The sequence below is a fragment of the Rhinolophus hipposideros genome (assembly GCF_964194185.1).
Source record: "Rhinolophus hipposideros genome assembly, chromosome: 2".
Lineage (NCBI taxonomy): Eukaryota > Metazoa > Chordata > Mammalia > Chiroptera > Rhinolophidae > Rhinolophus > Rhinolophus hipposideros.
The window spans coordinates 41,254,505-41,282,433 of NC_138048.1; the positions used below are offsets into that span (position 1 = coordinate 41,254,505).

The 27,929-nt window shown below is 36.7% G+C and overlaps 2 protein-coding genes across 4 annotated transcripts in view; one reads left to right on the forward strand and one right to left on the reverse strand.

The window, feature by feature from the left end:
* Nucleotides 1-1,331: 1,331 nt before the first annotated feature.
* On the reverse strand, nucleotides 1,332-27,760 carry NAA50 (N-alpha-acetyltransferase 50, NatE catalytic subunit). Of its 3 annotated transcripts, none has more exons than XM_081027882.1 (5): nucleotides 27,411-27,760; nucleotides 6,935-7,068; nucleotides 6,392-6,511; nucleotides 5,915-5,981; nucleotides 1,332-4,431 (listed from the first exon to the last, which is right to left on the reverse strand). In XM_081027882.1, the coding sequence occupies exons 1-5, from the start codon at nucleotides 27,416-27,418 to the stop codon at nucleotides 4,254-4,256; spliced, it is 507 nt and encodes a 168-aa protein (XP_080884008.1). In that variant the 5' UTR covers nucleotides 27,419-27,760; the 3' UTR covers nucleotides 1,332-4,253. The 3 variants fall into 3 exon arrangements, with proteins under 3 accessions (XP_080884008.1, XP_080884007.1, XP_080884006.1); XM_081027881.1 differs by having other exon boundaries at nucleotides 6,935-7,071; XM_081027880.1 differs by lacking the exon at nucleotides 27,411-27,760 and having other exon boundaries at nucleotides 6,935-7,228.
* The window catches only part of ATP6V1A (ATPase H+ transporting V1 subunit A), a 53,497-nt gene continuing 52,567 nt past the window's right edge, over nucleotides 27,000-27,929 (forward strand). The window contains exon 1 of the mRNA XM_081027846.1: nucleotides 27,000-27,539. The gene's annotated coding sequence lies outside the window, so the exon portion shown is untranslated. The remainder of the gene's footprint in view (nucleotides 27,540-27,929) is intronic.

The window sequence follows — 27,929 nt, forward strand, 5'->3', positions numbered from 1 at the left end:
ACAGGCTCACCACTTCTACTCACTACAGTGCCCAATTTCCCAGGAATGTTCAAATCATCCAGTTAGAAAAGCACCAATCTGGGAGACAGATTAGTGTTTACCCTCACCCAGCCAAAAACCGAAAGATAAGAGAACTTTTAGGCCCATTCCCTATTTCTTTTACATTCTGAATAAAGTACAGTGTTTCCTAAACTTCATTTAGGAAACTGAGCTCCTTCGAGCATAAGATAACAAACTTTCCAACTATATCCTATCTTGGTTTGTCAATAAAGCCCAACATTTTCTCCAAGCATATGGAGCCAGGTGCATTGATCCCCACGCCCCAGTATTAATACCCTTGTGTATTCTCCTCCCACATTGTACCAACCTGGTTCAGCAGTTGGTCTGTGTGACCAATGCAATACAGAGGAAGTAACTGGTATGTCACTTCTAAAGACAGGTCAGTCATGCAAGAGTATGGCTTCTGCTCACTTTCTTGGATCACTCACTGTGGGGAAGGTTGTCACTCAGGCAGGCCTATGGAGACACCCACAGGTGGAGAAACTGAGTCCCTCCAACAGCCAAGTGAATGAATGAGCCATTTTAGACATGGCTCCTCCAGCCCTAGTCAAGCTTTTCAATAGGACTCAGCCCTGGCTGAGTTTCATGGCTACCTCAAGCCAGAATCACCCAGCTAAGCTGCTCCTGGATTCGACTCAGAAACTGTGGGTGATAACACAGGTTTGTTGGTCCAAGCTGCTAAATTTTGGGATGATGTGCTACACAGTGGTAACTAAGACACACTCGGCAAAGATCACCCCGTTTCTTGAATGGAATAAGCAAAATTCTAATCACAGCACTTTTGACTAAGATATTAAGCATTGAGTTAATTTTAAATGTTTGATACTCAGAAAAACTCAAAAAACAATTCCCAACTCACTCAACTACTGAACTACTTTCTCGCTGCTAACAAAAAAGTTTTGAATATATATTACCTGTAGTCAATGGACACCACTAATGATTGTCACTGCCTGAAGGGACAGGTGTTTTTCACAATTACATTCAAAATATTGCATCAGTAAGACAGTTACTTGGATTTATCTTCTTTCTATCATTGGAAGTGAACTGCAGATATTGGAAATTGTTTCTAGCAAGTTCCAAAAGGTCTGAATTAGAAGGCCTTGATTACACTTGGCCTATTTTAATTGGTTTTAAGTTAGATCTAAAGAAATGTAAAAGTACTCTGAAAACAAAACCAGGCAACAGTTAACAATGACTACATATAGCTACTGATCTCAGAATCCAATACAATGTAGGGTTTTCTTGGACATTGACCACACTTCACAGATTACTACCAGAACATCACATGTTTATTTCAGATGTAACAGTAATGTTAAAATCAACAAATTTAATTCTTAACTGCACCAAGTAAACTTAGCCATTTAAGTATTTTTAAAATTATTCCCTCCAAAAAACTGAGGGAGCTTCTCTTTTCCACCCCACATACCACGGTTTCCCAATAGTTCTGTTTTTGGAGGACTTTCAATTGATGAGCAAACTGCTTTGGGGATACTTCAGAACTTCTTTCCCCAAATAAAAATTAATCTAGACAAATTACATATTGCATAGATTTCTCCGCAGATTCTTTTCTTTAGAACCTAAATGCAATTACCAAAAAGTATAACCTTTACCTATTTGCTCCACAGTAAAAACTATCTGTCCTGAAAAATATGATGGATATATCTGTGATCTTCCAGTTAATAGAACTATTTTACCTCAATAATTTTTTTTTTATCATATTTCAAAATAACGAACTCGACATGGGACATTATTTCTCTTTACTGACTCATAGGCAGATGAACTAGTGCCCAGCTTCCACCTTTTCTAAATCCTCCTCAAGTGGATGGAATTATTTAATACAAGTTTAATGTACGACAATTAAACCTTTACGAACATTTACAATTTAGATTAGTCATTGACTAGCGTGGGAAAAGAAACACTAGAATGATAGGGAGCCTACACACTCAATTCAAATTTTAATATTTTTTCCTCCTTAAATAACATGTACTTAATTGTCATGAGGCAGCTATTCGGTTTTCAATAACCACATTTACGGATACATTCATAGGACTGATCAGATAGTCCAGGTGAAATGGTTATAGAAATAGAGGCAGTGTCATCTCAGAAAACACATTTATATATCAAAATCTATTTTGATATCTGGAAGTTTACAAAAAGGCTGAATTCTTCAAACTAATTATGCCTTCTGTAACTCAAGCACTCCTCTCTTGGCAAGAGCAAGCTGAAGCATATCCATGAAGGAACAGGTGCTTAATACTAAACTTTTCTTCTAAGCTTAGATTTATGCTGAAGAAACTGATACCCAAGAAACCAGCATGGTCTTTCTGAATTTTTACTATCTTAAGAATTGAACCCTATAAACTCATTCATCAATTGTCTTCCTTTTTTGTATTATTCTTGGCACTCAAATAAGACTGTTGAAGTCTATTGTACTTTGTACTTTCACATTCTCAAATAAGAACTTAAGATTATAAAATGTGCATAAACGTTGTATAAAATAATTTTGTTATTTAACATACTAGAAGAGATGAGACTTTTATATCAGAATTTACATAAGAGGATAAATGTTATGAACCAACCTTCCTCTTTGTTATTTAACATACTATGAGAAATGAGATTTTTATATCAGAATTTACATAAGAGGATAAATGTTATGAACCAACCTCCCTCTTAAAGTCAAATGACAGAATCTTCAAGTTCTGTGCATTGTTTTAAAGTCTAATAAGAACATTTGCTGGGCCACCATTATTAGCAAACCAGAAAAATTTTCACTATTGGAGATGGGAATATGGAGGAAAATTTCAGATGTCTCCTATCTTACAAAAAGTTATCAACCCTTCAAAGCCACTCCTTATGTACCAGAAAATGATCTGGCATAAACTAGTCCTGTCAGTAGAAGAGGTCACAGTGACATTTGCATTATTAGCACTCCTAGACTTTTACTTTTCCAAGAATAGAAGCAATACGTTTAACAATTTTCCCTCCCCCAAATCTTTAATCTCAATATCATAGGCACAAAATGTAAGCAAATCTGGGATGTTCTCCAATAGAGAAGCAATAGCACAGCTACATTATTCTCAAAAATACTGTCTATTCTTTCCTATATCATCAAATGCTCAGTGGCCACACTTTTAACAGCCTGCATTAGCCGACATTAAATGCATTTATTGTGCCACAAGTCCATCTAAGCTTCCTTTAGGTATGTTTTAGTATGTCCACGAGACAACACCTGCTTCAGGTTTCTTTAGGGGTATTAACCTATAAGGACGTCAACTCCATGTTTAAGGACAGACTAACTACTCTGGGTTTACTGAAAAGGTCCGGAGAAAAAACGTAAGTCACAACAAACCTCTGTAGGTCAGTGAAAGGCCATATCTCTAGCTGGGATATTAAAAAAAATTAATCTCACCAGCCCACACTCTAAAAGTTAATGCCACTAATAACAATCAACAGCAGGAAAAACAAACCTGCTAACAATCAGCCCACTCGTTAGCAAAAAGCAGTTTACCTCAAATACTGAGACCGAAGTCTAACACTACCTACCCCAACTGTCCCACCCACCCTCAGTCACCGGCGAGGAAGGAGGAAAAAAATTGCTTAAAAACACAAAATAAACTTACGTAGTATTTCTTACGAGGACAACAATGGTCCAACTCCTGAGACAGCACTCAGAAGGACAAAAGGTGGAGTAAAGGCAATGTCCAGGGATAAGCATCCCATAAACAGTCTTGAAAAATCCAAAGTACCACAAACACATGAAATTTGTTTATGATTAGCAAACAAGATATTGCTGCTGCTTTTTCTTTTGAAATATACAATATTTGTAGGCTCTGCCCTTCAATGTGAAAGCAGGATATTAAAAACAAACAAACAAACAAACAAAACCGTTAAAAAAGTGAAACTGACACCCAAGTGGGGGGGGGGGGCACATATCTTAACTGTGACGCTGAACTGATCTACACTTTCTCCTTCCTACAATCAAACCACCTCACAAAAGTCGGAGAACTAAAACAACCCAAACATGATTAATTTTAAAAGTCCTTGGAAGTATTTAAACTTTTAGAGGAAAGGGAAAGAAAGGAAGAAAAACAAGAACAAGGAGGAAGAAAAGCTTTAAAAGAAAGGGGGGGAAATCAACAGGCCTCTCTTTTATTTGGCGACAAGCAAGTGCAAGAAGTTCATTTGCCATCTGTTCAGTTGTCTGTCTTTTGCGCATCTGCATTCTGGCCAGAAGGGACTTTGAGGTTTTTCTGCAGCACATGAGCATCTGCGGGCTCTATTCTCTTATAGTAGTTCTTCTTTGTCTCAATAATCTCAAAGCCAAACTTCCTGTAGAAGTCAATCGCCGACTCATTGCTGATCTGAACATGCCTGAGGTATAAGAGGGTATCAGAAAACAAATTAAGATTTCATCAGCTTTTATATGTTCTCCACAGATAGCTTCAAATTGGTTGGAGCTGAAATACTGCAGACATTTGTTAGATTCCCTTTACAATTACTAGTCAGCAGCAAAGATTAGGTATTCGTTTCAGAAAACCTTTTGATGCCAGATTTACACTTTTAACCTAGCTTTTACAACTGGCTGACATTAGGAGACAAGGAATAGTGTTTACTCTTATAAGCAACAAAGGGAAAAGTACCCTATAACATTTTTTTATTGCAAGGAGAGAAGATTCCCGTAATTAAAAATGGGTAAATAACCAGGGGGATGATTCAAAGACCATATTGACACATACAGAAAAAAATGATTAAATAAATAAAAAACAGTATGCCTCAATATATCCTCTTTCTGACTGATATAAAAACACCGTTTTGAAAAGAAATAATTTGAGTTTTCTCAATTACTCCTCAAAACAGCATTATATAACAATCTCTTCCGCTGTGCAAGTCAAAATGAGAATCTTAATATCTGTATTATATGTAAACAATCCACAGTTGTGATCTTATCCTTGGTTCTTAATCTGAGGTCTCTTTAAGATCCAAGTACAGTATTAGGTTGGTGCAAAAGTAACTGTGGTTTAAATGGTTAAAAAAAAAAAATTGCAGGGGCCAGCCCAGTGGCTCAGGCGGCAGTTGGAGCTCTGTGCTCCTAACTCCGAAGGCTACCAGCTGGATTCCCACATGGGCCAGTGGGCTCCGCCACCTGCAACTAAGATTGAACACCGCACCTTGAGCTGAGCTGCTGCTGAGCTCCTGGACGGCTCAGTTAGTTGGAGTGCGTCCTCTCAACCACAAGGTTGCCAGTTCGATTCCAGTGGGCTGCGCCCCCTGCAACTAGAAAACGGCAACTGGACCTGGAGCTGAGCTGCGCCCTCCACAACTAAGATTAAAAGGACAACAACCTGACTTGGAAAAAAGTCCTGGAAGCACACACTGTTCCCCAATAAAGTCCGGTTCCCCTTCCCCAACAAAATCTTAAAAAAAAAAAAAAAAATGCAAAAACCACAATTTTTGCACCAACCTAATTATCAGCCAGGTACTCTCTGATTTTGATTATTAAACTACTACTAATGAGCATATCACTGAGAGACTTAAACAAAATGTAGAGTACAAACAGATGGCACGAAAAAAAGTTTTATTAATTCTTAAATTTCAGACTTGAGTTTTAATCCTGGTTTTATCCCTGTGACTTTTGAGTTCCCTCCCCAACATAATAAAGCAAAACAAGAATGTTTTATCTCAGGTTCCTTATCTATTATTAAAACAAAAACAATAAAACATTACAACCACTATTTCCATGGTGTTTCCAAAAGGCAATGGAATGAGTGACCAGAATTTAAAATTTCTAGTAAAGATTTCTACTACCAACTTATTAAACTCTTTAGATAATAACATTAAATATCATTTTACTTACAGATAGATGTTGTCAAAAGTGCCATCTTTTTCGCAGATGTTTAAGACATGATTTAACATTTTAGTTCCTATTAACAAAACAAACAAGTAAGTAATCTCATAAAAAATCAATCTTTAAATTACACATCTAACTGCCACCTCAACACTTGAGTCCTAATAGAATTTATGAGGTAAACACTAGTCAACCTGATTTTCCAAAATTTTGTTCTCTCTCTACACTACTTCCATGTTTAAAACTGCTAGCAGAAAAATCAACCTTTATATACAAGCCCTTCCAGGTAGAAGGAAAACAGAAAAAGCAAATGATAACAAATCTATATAGGGCCTCTAACTGAATTATGTTAATAAACATTTTTTACTTTTTAAGTCAGTAACCATTTCCCAGCATTCCTAAAAGAAATGGTTTAACTTACTGGTTTAGGAACAGTAACAATGTGTTTATGCTTCTTTGAAGAACTAAAAATACAAATAATTTTACCTATTCCTAGCCTTCGGTACGGTGCCAGACATCCTAATGTCATGATGTAAAGTCTCTTCTGATTCTGTGAATGATCCACCCTACAGCATACCGCACCTACTGCAATATCATTGAAATAGGCTGCCATGGAAAATACAAAGATATAAAGTTCAACAGACAGAATAATACATTTTACTGAATCTCTCCCACCCCTTATATAATGACTAAATTGTTGCTATTAGTATTAAATTTTATCAGTTACTTTCAATATCAACAATCTCAAAAACTTCCTACACCTTTTAAAGAATTTAAGCTTCCCCTACAGTAAAACTATGTGAAAACACCCAGGCACACACTAAATAAGATACTTAGAATTTCCTTTTAAAATTCATATATTTTTACCTTGATTTCACCGAGATTTTTCTCAGAACCTGGACCATCCCTACTTCTTCACTTGTAAAATAAGGAGATTACATTGGTTAACTCTTTCTGCTCTAGTATTAAAAACTAGGGGTCAAGAATATGAACAAACAAATTAAGGGAGAAAAAAAAACCATATTATACCAAGTTTTGCTAGCTCGCCAACCTCCAGTACATCCTTGTAGAACTTGTCATTGTAACTGACGGGAAAGATGACCTGGTTTAATCTCTTCAGCTGTTTAATATTGTGTGGTGTTACATCTCCCAGCTCGATCCGGCTACTGGAACAAACCAACATGTACTCAATAAAATATAATTAGTTACATTTGTTAAGATTAACATATTAAAAGGGTGCCAAGTCTTTTTTTAAAATGATTGATAAATTCAACCCTTTCACAGTGACTTTATATTCCCATAAAGATTACCATTTATAAGCAATTTTGCCATCCAGATTCAACTCACAGCTTTCATACACTTGTATATACTTAGAGACAAATACAGTAAACAATTACTAAGGCCAGAATAATATATATAAATGCCAAAATTTTCCTTGTAGTTTACAGTTCAGAAAAATTTAAAATCATCTATTATTGATCAACAAGACTGATACCTAATATTGGTAAGGGGGTAGCAAATGGGATGCTTATACTATGCTGGCAGAAATGTCAATGGATATAGAATCTCTGGAAGACTATCTAGTGCTAAGTATTGAAAAGCCTAAAAAGAGTACATCCGCATTGTCCAAATAATCCCCCTCTAAAAATTTGTTTTAAGAAAACAATCCAAACATGCAAAAATTATGCACATTTTATTCGAGCCAGGAACCATCCACAAAGTCACGTGGATTCAAAATCCAGATTGGTGGACCCAACCCCACACCTTCAGAAGCAGAATCTTTGGAAACGGAACAAAGGAATCCACATTTTGAAGGAAAAAAAAAAACTCCAGTTTGAAAACTACTTACAAAGAATGCAACAGTAGTATTTCTAAGAAATCATATGTAACCAAAACATTGGTTCCCTAGGTAAAGGAATTAAAGCTAAAAAGTTTCAGTTTCATTGTAACAAAGTTATTTTGCCTATAGAGCTGTCAACAAAAGGAATTTTTAACAGCTCAAGTCAATTTCACTAACATAAGCCAAAGGTTAATCAAACGTGACAAAACAAACCTGAATAGCATGTACACAACTTTTTTCTTCCTATTACCACTATCATTAGTAGAGTTGCTTATACGCCTTCTTAAAAATCATAGCAGTGGGTGGTAAAATCATTTAGAGAAAAGAACCTTAAATCAAAATGAGTTAAAAAATAAAACAATCTGACTGCTAACCAAGCAGCTAGAAAATAATGTAGGTCTTACTCATTCAGAGCTAATTCCAGATCACAATGGCACTGTTCAATAGCAGGGAAATACAAACAATGCACCCTAATTAATCATTTGCAATATGGGCACTTGGTATGGTTTCGGAAACTTGGAGAAACGACTAAACAAGAATGTTAATCATGACATTTTCATAATGGCAATCAATCAGAGTGTCCACCAACAGGGGACTGGTTAAATAAAGTATGATATATTTATACTATTAGCACAGAAAGACGGTGTTGATATATTGTTTTCTAGGGTGGGAAGCATATTCCAACTATATTTGTATACAAAAATTATGATCTAAATTTTGTTAACACATACAAAAAATGTTTGGAAGCATATTCCAAAAAATGTGGTCAATGTAGGTAATTTTTAAAATAACATTTCTCTAAAATATTAAAATTTAGATAATCAGAAACAAGAGAATGTATTGATTCTTAAAAATCAAAAAAACCTGATTACAGACCTTTATGTTTATTTGGAACTTTAGCCTTCCTACCTCAATTATTTCATTTTTATGCTGGTTTTTATTTTTGATCAACCACCCTTGCATATCTTGTATGTCTTCTTAAAATCTGAACACGAGTTTCTTAGCAGTCACACACATTTTTAAGATAATCATCTTGTTAAAAAATATACACTTGTTATACTCTTTCCCAATTTCTAGCAACATAAGTAAATATTGCCTTCTACCAAGTATTTGACAAGTAAAATGAATGAGAGACACGTCTTCTTTAACTAGGTTACACGTCATTCACAGAATTCCCCTCTTCATTACAGCAAACTCTAGCTTTCTCATCTTTATGGCTAAGAAATTGACATTTCACTGAAAACATTTTTCTGATTAAAATCAACTGGACTCACCCATCATCTCAGGATTTTTATTGGCAGACAATGACTGTTATGCTATAAAATACAGGACACCTTAAAATACAGGGATTACACATCTTACCTAAAATGTCTATTATTTTTTAAAAAAGAATTCCTCCCATTTAGTTAATTAACACATCCATCAACTCACATATTTCTTTTCTGTGCGTGTGAAAACATTTAGGTTTTATTCTTAGCAAATTTCAATTATACAATACAGTTAATTATAATCACCATGCCATTAATTAGATCTTCAAACCTTATGCATCTTATAGCTCAAAGTTTGTACTCTCTTAGCTATCTCTCCCTGTTTTCCCCACCCTGACAACCACTTTTCTACTCTGTCTCTAAATTTGACTTTTGTTTAGATTCCACATATAAGTGATACCATGCAGTACTTGTCTTTCTGGCTTATTTCACTTAGCATAATGCTACTCTTTAATTTAGTATAGCACCACAAATTGGGTGCAGTAATTTCTTTTAACTATAATATAGCTTACATACATACATACATACATACATTTATTTATTTATTTATTTATTTTTAAGGAGGGCACAGCTCAAGATGGCCCATACAGGGATCGAAATCAGCAACCCTGGTATTATTAGCAACACGCTCTAACCAACTGAGCTAACAGACCATCCCCAAACTGATTATATTTAGAGCACACCACTTAAAAATTACTCCATTGCACTCAAAAGAGTAATTGAAACATTACATTATGAAGTCTAATAGTAAACAACAATAAAGAAAAACTCAAGAACATAGGAAGTCAACCTTCTTAATCATAAGTGAACGAACTTGAAGTTTTAAAATTTTAAGAATGATTTCTAGCTTATTACCAGGTTTCAAATATATTTATAATTTTTAAAAGGATAATAACCAGGTATTTCTTGACTTCACATAGAAGGAAAAAATGGTTACAGTGCAGCTCACTAGATTAAATCTAATAAAAGTTAACTACTAAAAAAGTTTCTATTACTAAAAAGTTTCTAGGCAGATCAAGCCTAGAGTACACAATATTGAATCATTAGGGAATAGGCAGCTTAATCGTTCCCCACCTACTTTAAATACATGTCTTGATTAAAAAACCAGTTCACCACCATAGAAATAACTCAGGAAGACTGACCAGAAACAATTGATGTATATAGTCTTTCAGTATTTTTCTATGGACAAATATACATATTTTAAAACAGAATTAGGATACTATGAATATTGTTTGGTAGCTGTTTAAAAAGGAATTAATCAAGTTTCATTATTAATAGACTGTCAGAATAAGCTAGAAATAGAATTTTAAAGTGGCTATTAAATGTAACTTTGTCAGCATAATTCAACTTCAAACAGTTCAGCTCTCACGAACACAATGTCTGATTCAAATGAAGTACTTCAGTAATCCTGATCACTTAGCCCTGAATCATTTTAAGATGTGGATATGCTACGTATATCAGTAATATCTTCAACTTGTAAATATAATTTAGCAAACACATACTGTCAAAGGCATAAACAGAGGGCTATGTAGAAAATGTCAAGAAAATAACACTGCAACCAAAAAGTTTTTAGAAGTTAAAAGAACTTTTAAAAGTTAAAAAAAAAATCCAAAGTCTCCATTAAAAAATTAAATAGAGCTTTAAAGAATTCTGAGTCTAAAATTTTCTAGTTTTTATGAACATCAAAGTTGCCTATTCAAAGCATAAATCAGTTATTACAATAAATATTTGAATACCTATATGCTAGTACTTAAAATGCAAAGTTTACATCTAGTAGGAAATACAGATATATATATAATACAGTGTGCTAGCAATAGCATTTGTACAATGTATAAAAATACTAGAATGGAAGTGATCCTGGGAAAGGTTGATGGATGACTAGGAGCTTGTTCTGTGGGAAGGCAAGAAATGCATTCTAAGGAGAGGGCAGAACTTGAACAAAACAGCACATGATGTATTCCCAAAACTAAAGGCAGTGTGCTATGCTAAAACAAAATGTGCTTTGTGCAAATGTGGAAGCTGGGGTTGGAGAAGGAGAACCAATTTTTGAAGCCCTCACACATTAAGACAGTATTTGGTTGTCTTCTCTACCTACACTTACTATCTTGGTGACCTCAATCTCATAGTTTTACGGCTTTAATGCTGCAACTTCCAAGTTTCTGTCTCTAGCCTAGAAGACACTCCTAAACCCTAAAGCAACTCTAGCAGGCACCTCAAATTAAACATATTCAAAAGTAGATTTCTAACCTTCCCCCTGAAATGTTTCACCTGCAGCTTTTCCTATCACAGTTGATGGTCTCTCCACCAGTGGCTGCAGTTTACCCTCTTATCTCCTTTAACTCCTTGTTCAGATGTACCTCAAGAAAAATTACTCTGACACACCTGCTTTTCTATCCTTGTAATATTCTTGATAGGCTTTCTTATCGATCATGTTTGCTTATTTTCAAATTATGTTAACAGCATAAATATTTGGGACTGTTATGATTGGTCAGTCCTTTTATCATTTTGAAATGTCTCTTTTTCGCTGTAGTAGTCCTTAGCTTAGACTACTTTGTTCATCAATATAGATATACCACTTTCTTCTAATCGATGTTGCATGGTGTGTCTTTTACCATCCTTTAACTTCTTTGTGTCCTTATATTTAAACTGTGTCTTTTGTAAACAGCATATACTTAAGAGTCTTGTTTCTTTAATCTAAAAATTGGAATATTTAGTCTGTTCAGGTTTAATGTAATTATTGGTGGTCTATTCAAGTCCATCAGCAATTTGTACCAATTATTAGCTGTTCCAGCCATTTTTTTAGGATCAATTTTCTTAGCTTCTTAAAACAACTTTTAAGTTTACATAGAAGCAAATTCACTTTTTTGGGTGTATAGTTCTGAGTCTTGACAAACATGTATAATCATGCAACCAGCACGATCATCAAAAAAAAGCATGCTTCCATTATCCTCCAAATCTTCTTCATGATCCTTTGTAGTTCAACTCTACCACCACTCCCCGGCCACCATTAATGTTTTCCGTTCTCCATCGTTTTGCCTTTTCAAGAATGTCACATAAATGGAATCACAAAATACACAGCCGTTTGTTTGTTTGGCTTCTTTCAGTCAGCATGCCTGAGATTCACCTCACCGGAGTATCAACTATTCATGCCTTGTTATTGCTGAGCAGCATTCCATTTTATGGACGTACCATAGTTTATCCTTTTGTTGAAGGGCATTAGGGCTGTTACCAGTTTTTGACGGTTAAGAATAAAGTTGCTACGTACATTTCTGAACAGGTTCTTGTGCGAACATATGTTTTTATTTCTCGAGTAAATAATTAGGAGAGGGAATGCTGGGTCCTAAGTGTATGATAGTTCCAGATGTTCTGCATCCAAACTAGTATTTGGCACTGTTGACTTTTAAAATGTGTGCCATTCTAATAGGTGTGTAGTGACATTTCATTGTGGTTTTAATTTTCATGTCCCTAAATAACACCATTTTGAGCATCTTTTCATGTACTTCTTTGCCATCCATATACCTTTTTTGGTAAAGGCTGTTGAAATCTTTTGTCCATTAAAAAAAAAACTGGGTTCTCTCACTGAGTTTTAAGTGTTTTGTGGATACATGTCCTTTGTAAGCTATGTATTGCAAATAATTTCTTTCAGTCTGTGACTTTTTTCATCTTAATAGTGTTCTCCACACAGCAGAAATTTTACATTTTGATGAATTTCTTTTGTGGGTTGTGTCTTTTGGTGTCGTATATAAGACATCTCTGCCCATATCAATGTCACTAAGATTTCTGTCTCCCCCCCTTTTAAATCCCTCTCGTTTTTCTTTTAAATGGCATTTTTGAGGTGTAATTTATATACCATAAAATTCACCTGTTTTAAGTGTACAATTGAATGCTTTTTAGATTATTTGCAAAGTTGTACAACCATCACCTCAATTCAGCTTTAGAACGTTCACATCACACCTCCAAAATTCCTTGTGCACATCTGAAGTAAAATCCCTTTCCTACCCTAAGCCAGCCACTAAATCTACTTTCTCTTTCTATAGATTTGCCTTTTCTGGACATTTTATGCAAATGAAATCATACATGTAATATTTTGCACCAGACTTCTTTCATGTAGCATATTTTTTCTGAGGTTTATCCATGTTATAATGTGTGTCAGTAGTTGAATTAGTTTTTCATTGTTGTTAGATATGCTACATTTTGTTTATCCATTCACCACCTCATGGGCATTTAAATGTACTTATTACTCCATTGCTATTATAAATAATGCTATGAATATTGCATACGAGTCTGTGTGTAGACATATACTTTAATTTTTTCTGGTAGATACCTACAAGTGGGATTGCTGGATTATGGCAAATGTGTTTAACTATTAAAAGAAACTGCCTGTGATAGGCAGAATGTCCTTTGGGCCGTTGCCCAAAGAATGTCCATGTTCTAATCCCTGGAACCTTTAATGTTATTTTGCATGGAAAATGAACCTTGCAGATGTGATTAAGATTTTGATGGGAAGATAACTATCTGGGTGGACTGAAAGTGATCACATAGGTCCTTAAAACTTAAAAAAAGATATGGTAACAGCAGAGATGAGATTTGAAGATGCTACGCTACTGAGTTGGAAGATGAAGGGCTATGAATAGGGTATCCAGGCAGGAATTCCCACCTGTGCTCAGGAATTTTTTTCGCTTTCCCGTTCCTAAATCCCGAGATATAAACTGTTTTCTGTTCTCCACGATGAATCGTTTCCACAAAGTAACGGCCGATACTACCAACTACCTGGGTTCAAGAAGACGATTTTCCCAACCAATTTTTCTCGGGAGATTCGGGAATGGAAAATCAAAAAAAATTCCCGAGAATGGACGGGAATCCCTACCTAGAAACCCTAGCAATAAATAGGAAAAATGTCTAAGAGATACATTGTGAATAGTACGTTTATTTCCCATTGTGGGTATTACTGGGTTCAAGGAGCCGATTTTCCCGACAAACTTTTCACGGGATTTGGGAACAGGAAAGTGAAAAAAAATTCCTGAGAATGGGCGGGAATTCCCACCTGGAAACCCTAGATATAAACCAAGGAATGCAGGTGGCCCATAAGAAGTTGAAAAGGCAAGGAAATGAATTCTCATCTAGAGCCTCTAGAAGAAACACAATCCTGTTTGTATTAGTTTCCTAGAGCTGCCTTAACAAATTACCACAAACTCAGTGGCTTAAAACAGCAGAAATTTATTCTCTCCAACTTCTGGAGGCTGGAAGTCCCAAATCAGGATGTCAGCAGAACTATGCTCTCATGTTCTCTCAGAGTCAGGTCCTGGAGAAGAATCCTTCCGTGCCTCTGCCAGCTTCTAGTGGCCTCAGGTTATTCTAGGCTTGTGGCAGTGTAACTCTAGTGTCTGCCTCTATCTTCACATGGTCTGTGTGTGTTCTCTCCTCTACTTACAAGGACACTAGTTGTTAGAGTTAGGACTCACCCTAATAGAGTAGGACCTCATCTTAATTACACCCGCAAAGACCCTATTTCTAAAGATCACATACTGAGGTTCCAGGTCGACATGAATTTTGGGGGGATACTATTTAAAATCACTATACCTACCAAAACCTTGATTTTAGCCCAACGAAACCCACTTCAAGCTTTTGATCTTAAGAACTAATAGATTTGTGTTGCTTCAAGCCACTAAGCTTGTAATTTGTTACAGCAGTAATGAAAAACTAATACATTGTTAAATTGTTTTGCAAAGGATTTGCACCATTTACATTCCCACTACTAACATATTAGGGTTCCAGTTTATGTATATTCTTGACAATACGTTTTATTGCCTTTCTGTTTATAGCCATTCTAGTGAAGTCATAATCTCACTGGATTTTCATTTCTCAATGACTAATGCTGCCAAGCATCTTTCTGTATGGTTATGAGCCATTTGTCCATTTGGTGAAATGCCTACTTAAATCTTTTGTCCATGGTCTAGGCCTGAGAATTTTTACATTAATTCCTAAAAACATAATTCCCATTTTTAAATTGGGTTGCTTATTCTTGAGTTATGAGTTCTTTATATATGCTGGATACAAGTCCTTTATCTTTTACACACACACGAGAGTGTATATATATATATATATATATATATATATATATATATATATATGTAATTTCTAACTACAGTCTCCTAATTTGTGGCTTGTCTTGTCTTTTCATTTTCTTAGCAGTGTACCATATTTATGTAAGCTGCTACTAATGGGAAAAACTGGGAACTCTGTATCATCTTACAGATCTAAAACAATTCTAAAAGTCAATTTAAAACTATTCTAAAATAAATTTATTTTTTAAAAGAGGAGGAACTGTCAGATTAAGAGATTCAATATTTCAGCCAAATGTAATGTAATATGCGGACCTTTTTGAATTTTGATTTGAACAAACTGAAAAAAGGCATTTATAAGATGTATGAGAAAAACCAAATACAGACTAGGTATCAGATCATAAAATGGTATTAGGTAAATATTGTAGCTAGTTTTTTTTTTTTTTTTAAGTCCTTCTATGTTAAACACTCATACTGAAGTATTTACAGATGCGGGATATACATACCTCAAAGATATTGTGGGTTTGGTTCCAGACCAACCACAATAAAGCAAATATTGCAATAAAGGGAGTCACAGATTTTTTTGGTTTTCCAGTGCATGTAAATGTTTACATTATACGTGGTCTATTAACCATGTATAATACGTCTTAAAAAAGCATTATGTCTTAAAAAAGTATTTATGTTAATTTAAAAACACTTTACTACTAAAAAATGGTAACCGTCATCTGAGCCCTCAGCGAGCTGAGTCATAACCTTTTTGCTGGCAGAGGGTCTTGCCTTGATGTTGATAGCTGCTGACTGATGATTGCTGAAAGTTACGGTGGCTGTGGCAATTTCTTAAAATAAGACGACGGTCTGCTGTATTGATTGACTTCTCCTTTCACTGTTTCTCTGTAGCACACAATGCTGTTTGCTAGCATTTTTACCCACAGTAGTTCTTTCAACATTGGGAGTCGATCCTCTCAAACCCCGCAGCTGCTTTATCAAGCAAGTTTATGTAATATTCTAAATCCTGTTATTTCAACAATCTTCACAGCATCCTCAGAAGATTTCATCTCCTCAAGAAACCACTTTCTTTGCTCACCTATAAGCAGCAACTCTTCTTCTAATTCTAGTTGTCTTGCTATTTCCACCACATCTGCAGTTACTTCCTCCACTGAAGTCTTGAACCCCTCAAAATCATCCATGAGGGTTGGAATCAACTTCTTCCAAACTCCTGTTAAAGTTGATATTTTGACCTCTTCTCATGAATCACAAATGTTCTTAATGACATCTAGAACGGTGACTCCTTTCCAGGTTTTCAATTTACTTTACCCAGATTTATCAGAGGAATTACCATCTATGGCAGCTACAGCCATAAAAAATGTATTTCTTACATAAACAATAAAGGTTGAAAGTCCAAATTACTCCTTGCTCTATGGAATGCAGAATGGGTGCTGTGGTCACAGGAATGAACACAACATTTATCTTGTTATACATGTCCATCAGAGCTCTTGGGTGACCAAATGCATTGTCAGTGAGGAGTAGTATTTTGAAAGAAATCTTTTTTTCTGAGCAGTACGTCTCAAGAATGGACGTAAAATACTCACTAAGACGTTCTGTAAGCAGAGGTACTGTCATCCAGGTTTTGTTCCATTTATAGAACATAGGCAGAATAGATTTAGCATAATTCTTAAAGCTCTAAGATTTTCAGAATGGTAACTGAGCACTGGCTTCAGTCACCTAACAATAGAGTCAGCTTGTTCTTCTTGAGGTTTTGACTTCTCTCTACTATGAAAGTCCTAGGTAGTATCTTCTTTCAATATAAGGCTATTTCGTCTAAACTGACAATTTGTTGTTTAAAATTGTAGCCACCTTCATAATTATAAAAGATCTGGATAAACTGCGGCTTTGCCTTACACTTTCATTGTATGGACACGGCTCCTTTCCTGAGGCCCCTCTGCAAGCTTCCAACTTTCCTTCTGCAGCTTCCTAATCTCTCTCCACCTTCGTACAACTGAGGATAGAGCCTTGTTCTGGATTAGGCTTTGGGTTAAGGGAATGTTGTGGCTTGTTTGGTTTTCTATGCAGACCACTAAAACTTTCTCCATAACAGCATTAAGGCTGTTTGCTTTCTTATCTATTCATGTGTTCACCAGACTAGCAGTTATAATTTCCTTCTAGCACTTTTCCTTTGCATTCACAACTTGGCTATTCGGTGCAAGAGGCCCAGCTTTTGTCTTCCTAACTTTTGATTCAGCACGAGACATGTGACTTCTTTTCACTTGACCACTCAGAGGCCATTGCAGGTTTATTGGCTAGCCTAATTTCAACATTGTGTCTCAAGAAATAGGGAGGCCTGAGAAGAGGAGAAGAGACGGGATTGGCCAGTCCATGAAGCAGCCAGAACACACGTAACATTTATTAAGTTTCTCATCGTATATGGGCATGGTTTGTGATACCCAAAACAAATGCAATAGTAACCTCAAACATCACTGAAAAAAATCACCATAATAATGAAAACATTTGAAATATTGCAAGAGTTATCAAAATGTGACACAGAAATACAAAGTGGGCAAATGCTGTTGGAAAAATGGCACTGATGGACTTGCTCGATGCAGCGTTGCCATAAACCTTCAATTTGTAAAAAGGCAGTATCTGCAACGCACAATAAAACCAGGTAGCCTCCATGTCAAGGATTTCCTTTGAAATACTCCAGCAAAAAGGGAAAACAGGAACATACGGGTCAGGCAAAGATGAAATAACAACATCGGAAATTCTACTTACTGGATGGAATTAGATGCATGAGGGCTCACTGGTACTATTTTCTTTTGGGCTTGAAATTTTCCGTAACAAAAAGTAAAACAAACAAATCTTATGCATTACATAAGGCACTACAGTTGCAGTATTCTGCAGTTATGTTAACTTTTATAGCAATTCCGCTTAGGAAAGAACAAAGATGGTAGTTTTGATACTAAAACTCAAGGTGGAAAGCACTTGATGCCTCATTTATTCTTTACTATTTGAAAGAACAAGTAAAAGAAGGTGCGAACATCAAACATTTAACAAATCACAACTTCTCAATTTCCAGCTGTACCTAGCCCTCAGTTTGAAGAGGTGAATGAGAGCTGGATGAGAATGACCTTTCCAATCTGGTACAGACCTCCCCTTCTAAATTCAGCATTTTCAGAATCGACTGTGATAATCTTAGCCTTTGGTGTAAATGGCTACATGTCCTGACTTGTTGTTTTTTTTTTTTCCATTAAAAACACTTTCAAACACTTTTGGGGTAAGAATGACAATTTAATGTCAACCCCTAATGTCACTGTTAGTGATGTTGGTACCACATAGATAAAAAACCGTAGAGGGAATGTACCTAGACTTTTTACATTAATTTAACTCATAAGGAAAAAATTTCCTTTTGTAACACATCACTTTGAGAGCTGTTTCCTAGAACATAAAAAATGTGTAATGTACATCCTTCGATTATGGGAACAGATCACATTACGAAGTATGTCTGTAGTATCTAAAAACTGAATTACTAAAAGGAACACGATTTTAGGGGCAAAGAACAGGAACGCATAGAGATGTCTGAGAAACAATTTTTAAGAGTAGGGAAAAAATCTGGAGAAGCAGTGTCACAAAATCCAAGAATAGATTCCAAACCCACTATCCACCAGAATTACCTTGTCAGATAAAAAAATTCTGATTCCCACATCCCACCTTGAAATTTTTACTTTTGTAATTAAGCTTGTTATCTTAACCATACAAATTTAACACCCACCTAAAATTAATAAAATTCTCACTGCATGTATGTAAATTTCTAAATGCAAGGGAAATAGAAGCTAAAGATGGGCATAGAGAAATGGAATAGGTCATTGAAAAAAATAGGCTATATGATTTCATGTGAATGACTTCACATGAAATGTTAATCATCTCTCCTATGCAAGTAGTGTAGTATGTTACACTACAGCTTTATTTTACTGTATGTGGCACAGCTAGTTATTGAGGAGCTATGTATGACACAAACTCAAATCGGCCCCACTCAAAACCTGGGTTTTTAATCACTGCAATGACTCCTTACTTCAGAAAAGATTTCAATATAATTTAACATTGTAGACTATTTTAATTTACCACTTGAAGACTGCTACTCTCTAGATAAGCCCCAAATTCCTGGCCTAAAAGTTAAATCAGCCCTATGTGGCCACATCTATTTGACTCAACGTTTATTATTTTAAAATTAAGTTGGTTCCTAATATTTAAATCACAAAGCTTACATTTCTTCTCTTGTTTTACTTATTTGCCTTATCTGCTTGGTCCTGAGTTCCTGTTGGAACCAGAAGTTTACAAACCTAACTATTAAAAACTGAAGAATTACTAAAAACACTAACTTATTCTCTTAGCTCAAGTAAATTCATGTGACATTATGACATTATGTTTTGTTTTCCAAATTCATGACAAACGCCAACGCTTCTTGACACCGAAGTCTTTAGACTAAGGATCTAACAGCGAAGACAGACTGATAAAACAAAAGTCCCACAGAAATGTACACCAAGTCTTTAGATCTAGAAAATGCAGCTACTTACCTCCTACTTTATAGAGAGACTCCATCAGCTATTAATCTGTGTCAGTACAAGATTGGTCTATTACTTAATCAAATATAATCCTTGAGCTTAGAATATGGTAGTAGGAAACATTTACCGCTGGCTTATAGGAGCAGTGTGATAAAATGAGATAATGCATGTTAAGTATCTAGCACAGTAACATCAAATAATAAGGACTCAAATGTTTTTAGCTATTAAAGGCAATGTCAATGATGCCCATAATTCTAAAAACAAAATTTAGTGGCAATATTCTGCAACGCCACAAGATGGAGATATGACTACACAAAAGTGGGTCTTTCTCTACAAACTCTGACATTTTAAGTCATATAGCAAAGAGAAAATGAAGTACAGAGAAAGCTTAAAGCCTAACTGTTTATACTTTACATAGGTAGTAAGTGTACGTTGGCACAAGACTGCTTGGTGACTTCTTGTGCAGTGTTTGATCTGCCTACTTCTACAAATTCCCATTGTAGTGCAAGATCAGCTGCACTGTAGGACTCCCCTCAAAGGAGTCATCTTTACTTCCTAGGCCCTTAATGTAATTCACAGGCACTGTCTCATCACGTCTGTATTTTATAGCAGTTTCTCAATCTTGGCACTATTTTTTTTTTTCCTTTTTAAAAAATTTTATTGGGTAACAGTGTTTTTTTCCCCCAGGACCCATCAGCTCCAAGTCAAGTCATTGTCCTTCAATCTAGTTGCAGGGGGCGCAACCCACCATCCCATGTGGGAATCGAACCAGCAACCTTGTTAAGAGCATGCGCTATAACCAACTGAGCCATCCAGCCGCCCTCAATCTTGGTACTATTGACATCTTGGGCTGGATCATTCTTTCTTGTGGAGGGCTTTCCAGAGCATTGTAGGATGTTTAGCAGCATCTCTCTCTGGCTTCTACCCACTAGATGCCAGTACCCACCCCACCCCACTGTGACAACCAAAAATATCTCCAGACACCACCAGATTTCTGGGGTGGGGTAGGAGGTGTACCCTTGGTTGAGAGTCACTATTCTAGAGGGTTAACAGGTATCAAAAACCAGTGGTAGGTGGGTCAGCTCTCCACACCCACCAAAGTCTTTCTTCTTGGCTCACCTCTGTATGTTTTTTTCATTACTAGACTATATATATTCTATACCTATAGATATATTAGACAATGTATGGCTACCTTAGCGCCACTTGAGGATTAAATGAGATCTATTGCCTGGCAGCATAGTAGGCAATTAACAGTACACAACACATATTAGGCAGCTATAAACAAAAGTAAAAGTGACGTGAGGGGTGGGATGGGAGATTCACTCTCAAAAGGCAGACACAGGAGCAAAATGAAGAAAGCAGCTTAAAGAGAACAATTCAAATATGATTCCAAAGTTCTGTTTCTTGGTATCATAGAAAGTGAGAGCTTTCTATATCATAGAAAGTGAGAGCTTTTTTTGGCAAAGCTGTGACACACATCACAGCAGTCATGGTAGACATTAATAATCAACGACATCACTTATTTTTTTTTTTTTGCAGTCTGAGAACTCATCAAAACTATCAACAGATTAAATACTGATAAGATAACATCAACAGATTACAACTACCACGATTTAGAATATTTGGCCGTTCTTGTTCAGGTTCAAGCTCTTTTAAAAGACAAAGAAACTAAGGCCCAGGTCAAGAAACTTGTTGGTGACCCTACTGCTATCATTAGTGGCACACTGAACCATAAAATATAAAACATGGTTGCTTTTAGGTCATTGTTTTTTGCATTATGGTATGTTTCCTTTATGAAGATAAATGCTACAAATAATAAACTATACAGACTACAGGGGTGAAATCCAAATATATCATTAAATATACCTTAGTATTCTGGAAAAGAGAAATAAGAAAAATTTAAAATGCCCCTAAGTACAAAATTATTTTCGTAGCTTACCGGAGCTTAAGAAGCTCCACCTGTAAAAAATTTTCTTTCTAATGATTTGAGTCCTAAACTGGCATCATTCTGACAAAATTTATTAATGTTAATGTCTCAACCCATTTCTAAAGAACACTGTTTTGTAATTTCAAGTAAAAAAGCAATCAATACCCAAATTAAAAACTGGTTAAGTTATACGCAACAGGTAAGTCACAAAGATTTTTTAAAAAATAAAATAAAATAAAAAACACAAAAAACGGCCAGTGCACATAGGAAATGTCCAAGTTTTTAAAAAAAGGAAATACCATGTATTACCTAATCAGTAAAGTAAAACTTTGAGTTAAAGCTGTATGTGAATATGTACTCAAAACCAATTTGTAAAGAAACTATTAGTGACTTGTCATTTTACAAATGCTCAATGTATGCCACTCATCCCAGACAAAGGTAATTTATACTACCGAGGCTGAGCTGGCAGCCACAATGTCTTCCACCATTTCCTTCAGGTTTTTACAAGTGCCACTCCCCTTCTCCATCAGCTCTTGGAGAAGAGGGCATCATACACTGCTGGCAGTATAAATTGCTACTATCTTTCTGGAGTCAACTTGGCAACCAATACCAGAGCTTTAAAAATGCCAGTATTTTCTTATCCAAAAACATTCACTTCTAGGGAATTATCCAAAAGAAATAATTAAGGATATATGTCAAGTTGTTTTACAAATACGCATTCACTTCAGCACTATCGAGGACTGAGAGTGGAGAAGCCTCTGGACTTGGAAAACAAGGTGTTTTTTCCCCTTAAGAACAGCTTCAGCAATGAGGCAGAACATAGGTTGCACTAGATCAGGAAAAGCAAATACATACTTCCAATTATCCCTTCCCCATCCAAGGCAGACAAGAGTTACAATATTTTAATTTAAAACCAGTAACCTACACAGTGTTATATATTAAGTATATCTCAATAAAGCTGGAAAAAAATTATTTTCCCAAGCAATTACATTATTTTAGCTTTAAATCCTGTAAATAACTATAAAAAAAACTATAGTAAGCAGAACTTTTCAACAGTATCCAAAAAAAATGTGGTTATTATAAAGATACATACTTGATTTCCTTCTATTATTTGGATCCAAGCTGTATACTGTATCAATAAGATTCACTCTAAGACTCTCCAAAACCAACCATCCTATTGTACTGTTGTTCCATCTCTAACCAATCATTATTCTTTTCACCAGCTTTCTTTGTAACACTGATACTGAACAATACTCAAGTATAAAAGCAACTCAAGCCAAACTAAACTAAACTAACTAAATAAGAGTAGCCTCAGAATCCTTTACCAGAGGTATAAACAGCCGGCCACACACTATCTGTTGGACCACAGTAGAAACATTTAGAAACATTTACATCTAGGAACTAGATCCTGAAGGAAGAGATTGTGCTTCACACAAAATTTTTTTTCAGGGTCTAGCACAGCACTGTCCAATAAAAATATAATTTGAGCCACATATTAATTTCTAATTTTCTAGTATCTATGTCAACAAACCAAAAAGACACAGGTGAAATTTTCACGTGTAGTCAAAAAAAAATAAAAAAATTAAGGACTATTTCACTTTTCCTTAAATCTTTCTTCATACCAAGTCTTAAAATCTAGTGGTTATCACATTTACAGCACATCTGAATTCAAATGCTAATTTTCATTGGAAATATTTGATCTGTATTTACATTTCATAAAATTTACAGTAGGTCCACATATCCAAGTTGTTCCAAACATACTTAAAAATAGTCCAACAACTAACTTTGAGTATCAGTTTTTAAAATTCAGTTCCTCAGTAACACAAGCCACATTTCAACTGGTCAACTGTAACTAGTCACTACTGTACTGGACAGGACTAACATTTTGCCAGTGTTGGGCACTGAATGAATGCAAATAGGAGATGATGGAAGAGAACAGGTCAAGCAGTATTCGTGATGGCACACTTACATAATTTTGTGGTTATTAAACTATAAGCCACACAATTCTTATTTCTATGATGAAAAGAAGTTTCTATTGGTTACTACTGATGTTCTAATGGTTTCTGCAGACTGTGCTTAAAAAAGAAAAAAAGGACAACCATTTAAATAATTGAGACAGTGTATCTTTTCAGATCGCACAAAGCTGGAAACCATAGCTAATAATCTGAAAGAGAAAATAAGGAGTCAAAAGGATTTCCAAAAGGCCAAAATAGAGGAGGTAGCAAAGTGAAATTTAATAGTTATTAGTTTGGTCTGGCAAAAGCACTGGCTTTGAAAGATAATGCTTTATATGGATGGCCGTTAAAAATATTTTCCAACCCAGAAATTTTTGAACTTTACCAAGTTGTCCACAATTTGGTGAAGAAATCACAACACTGATGTCAACACAGCATTAGTCACCAATGTACACATCTATACTGTAAGCAGATACTTTTTAAATTATACAAGGATTCCATTTACAGACAAATACAAACATCTGATCTTATGATTTATGGTATAGTTGTACCTGATCATTGTTACTGAAATAGATATATTATAGTTTAGTTTCCTTTTATTTTTCCTTTATGAGTTAGGACATTATATTGATTTTTAATAAAATTTATGATACAGATAGGTTATATTTTATATGGACTCATCTCAACATAACAAGGGGACATTACAAAACATTTGTTAAAATTCAGTATCTCAATCAACATCCCACAAATTATTGGCTTCACAGGAGAAAGTATGAATTGCAGCTTTACAAAAGTTCCTGAATTCTACTTCAGCCTTGCTGGCTTTGTTTTTTGCTTTTTTCCTGGCAAAACCAGCAACAAAACCTTTTTAAAAATCCTGTTTTATTGAAGTATAAGATACATATGATAAAGAGCACAAATCTTATTTACAGCTCACTGATTTTTTTATATCTGTATACAGCTATGTAATCAACACCCAAGTAGAGACACAGAATATTCACATCACTTCAAAAACACCCGTGTCCGTTCCCAGCCCATGTTACCAGAGGTAACCATTATTCTGAGTTCAACATAGATTCGTTTGACTGCAGGATCTTATATTTTAATATGTCAATTAGTAAACTGCACTGTTCTACATGCTACATTTATATTTTTGCTGCCTACTTTCCCATCTTTATTTTGTGCACATGTGTTCAGATCTTGTTAGCCATTTTTGTTAGGTCTAATTTTTATTATACCTCTTTACTATAAATAAAGGGTAAATGGATTCAGTTTTACTTTCTATTATATTGACTAATTACATTGCCATCTCAATCACAGCTGTGTATGGCACACCTTCTTGCTTGAATATCACCTTCCCTAAAGAGAAACAATAGATAAAAATATTCAGTTTACCTAATCCACACATTCAGCCTACAATGTTCCTGGTTCATAAAAACAAGCAACCTCAGGACAAAGGAAGTAACATACCTCAAATTTCTAGATCATGCATATAAATGCATGCAACAATGAAATACCCTACTGCTAATAATAAAAACTAAGTAAACATATGAAGAAAAACCAGGTGAAAGAGTGACTTTAAAAAGCTTCAAAAGGATAGACCATATAGGCAAGGATGTAAAATATTTAAATACACTGATTTAGAGCTGGGAGTTCTGCATTTGTTACCGATTTCAGATATTTCTATTCCACTTATGGTTCAGTTAACTTAATATACAACACTTAAGCAAATAAAATTTCATACACAAACCCTATAATCAGGGCCACTGTTTCATTTTCACAGACCTTTCCAAATCAGGACTGTAACACTAACCACATTGTTCATGGTGATACAAGTCTTTGAACTTGAGGACCTTAAAATCTTTTAAATAATGTGTATTGTCTTCATTTGCACAGTGTCTTAAATACAAGACTCAGAAGTGGAAAAAAAAAATTTAAATCCCATCTTACCTAGGAGTTAGTTCATCTGTGAAGTTAAAAGAAATTATTCCTGTGAAATCATCTTAAAAATTACCATTAACATAATTTTAAGCTCCCAATATTAGAAAGTGATAGAACTAGACTTAAGGATTCTTCACTTCAGGCATAGTTGATTGCGTAAGGTAGATTCAGTAACAACAAATTTCCTTTAAATATGGCCAGTTCCTCTAATTTGACTCATTTCTGGGGATTTGCCTCCATCAAGTTGCTACGCATAAGTAACCATTTTAAATAAAAAGATAATTACCTCATGAGTGTATTAACTGAAGGTAGATGTGAATAATACCACCAGTTTGACCTCATTTCTAATGCCAAGTTAGGAATCAAAAAGAACATTATACCGTAGTGAGGCTGAGCTAAACCAAAGATTTTGGATCTAAACATACAGAATAATTTCTTGGAGGCTTTGCCCTCCTCTATAAATCCATGCAGTCTCAACACTGGGAACTCTTCAGCTTCATTTTTATTACTTTAATGGAACAAGACAATTTAGTATTGAATGCCTGAGAGAATATATAAATTAAAGAGACAGGACCCACACGCAAGAAAAAAAAATCTTGTTAAATTATATTTGATCATATATAAAATAGCCAAACTTCCTAGTAAGTCATGATTCAAGCGCGGCAAGTTATTCTCATACCCCTTAGTTGGTATCCTGATTGGAACTCTTTAGAACCTGATGCGAAACAATGCAGGCATTGTGAAAATTTCTTCATGATTTCGACACATTAATTACAAGACATACGATTTAATATTAAAATGAATTCCCAATACTTAAGGCACAAATCAAAGAAATCAAGTTACAGAGCTAAGGCCAAATTAAACTGTCGGACCTCTTCTGCGACCTCGAACACATAAACACACCGAGATAATATTCAGAGCCGTGTTTTAGGCAGCACGAAATTACTTTGAGGGCTGACTTTTCCTTCCCCCTCAAAAGGGTTGCTGAATAGTTTGAAAGGCTTCATTAAACTCAAAACAGAGTTACAATTCTTTGACTTGCTATAATAGAAAAAAAACCTCAGGCATCTCAGAAAGCTTTTAGCATTGATAAGATTCCCTTTTCTTCCTGTAAGGAGGAGTAAAAAGGCAAGCTCCCAAACGACCGATGTAGGCAATATTTTAAAACACGTGTTATGTAATTAATAGTTTAACAGTGGGTAATTTAATAGGAAGGCGATATCTTATCCAAGTGGAAACAGCGGACCAAAATAATCCCTACTTTAGCCACGAGGGAAACTGTGCACGGACACTGACTCTGCCAATCACCCGCAGGAAGCTCCGTAGTAACGAAGGACCCCCTCGCCACGCCGGGGCGACACCGACCCGCTGGAGCAGGGGCGCCACCTGCCGGCCGACAAGCCTCCCTTCTACCTCGCGGCACCCCAATCTACCGCGCTCACGCTCCCCCCGCCTCCGCTCGCTCTGACCCAACCCAAATCCAGTTGAGTCACTAGCTGTTAATACTCATCTCCTTGCTCTTTATTCCAATTCTTTCTCCCTCCAGAAGATTCTGCACGGCTCTCAAGTGGGAATACAACTGAACGGTGACAAACACCAAGGTTCCCAGTGCGGCGCCCACGAGACCTGAAGAGGACAGACAACCAGACCCCCGGACTTGCAGCGGCGGCCCTCGTTCCCGGGCCGGAGACCCAGGGGCCTCACCCCCGCTCTTCCCTGCTGCCCCACGCAGCTGCTCGTCCCCACTCCACACACACTCGTCCTCTCGGCCGAAATCCTGGTTCTCGGGGTGTCGCCTCCGCCGGACCTTCAGCCCGCCAACCGCCCGAGCCGAGCCTCCGCCCCCTCGGGAAGCAGAGCAGCCCAGACATCTCCCTCCGCCGGGTCTTCTCCCACTCTCTCCCCTCCTTCGCAACCCCTCTCCCGCGCCGGCCGTGCCTGCTGGCTGCCCTTCCTCACCCTTTCATCTTCCCTGCCTGCCGAGGCCGTCGTTACCACCGATATCAACGCCGTAGTCGTCGCCGCCCTGAGCTCTCAGCGCCCCGAGCTCGGGCCACTCAACCCCGCACGCCGGCCTCCCCGCCTAAGGTAGGGAGCGGAGCGGGTGACGGAGGCCGCGAGAGTGGAGCGCGGCCCTGCGTCTCCGGAGGGGGCGGGAGTGTCTCCCGCCCGCCGCACTGGTGCCGCCGCTTCGCCACACGTGCACACCCGGCACTCGGCTCCCGCCCGCCGCCGCCGCCGCCGCTGCCGCCAGCCAGACCCGCCGCCGCGCTGTGACCTTTCACCCCGCCCCCTCCGCGCGCCGGCGCGCCGGCCGCCTCCGCGCAGCCGCATTGCTGGCCTCCGCGCACCCTTCCCCCTCCACTTCAGTGCCTCCATTTTTTTATGGGGCTGTGCCGTCTGGCGTCATCTGCCTCCTCCCATCCCTTACGACACTATTTGTGGGGCTGGCCCGGTAGGCCCTGGCGGTAAAATCTG

Excerpts from the sequence above, each read along its gene's own strand:
- NAA50 (XM_081027880.1), bottom strand. The coding sequence starts at position 7,088 with ATGTTGGTTTGTTCCAGTAGCCGGATCGAGCTGGGAGATGTAACACCA. Across the intron at positions 6,512-6,934 it reads TGGCGAGCTAGCAAAACTTG|CCTATTTCAATGATATTGCA; the intron begins GTATAATATGGT and ends TTTCCATGGCAG. Across the intron at positions 5,982-6,391 it reads GTACCGAAGGCTAGGAATAG|GAACTAAAATGTTAAATCAT; the intron begins GTAAAATTATTT and ends TTTTGTTAATAG.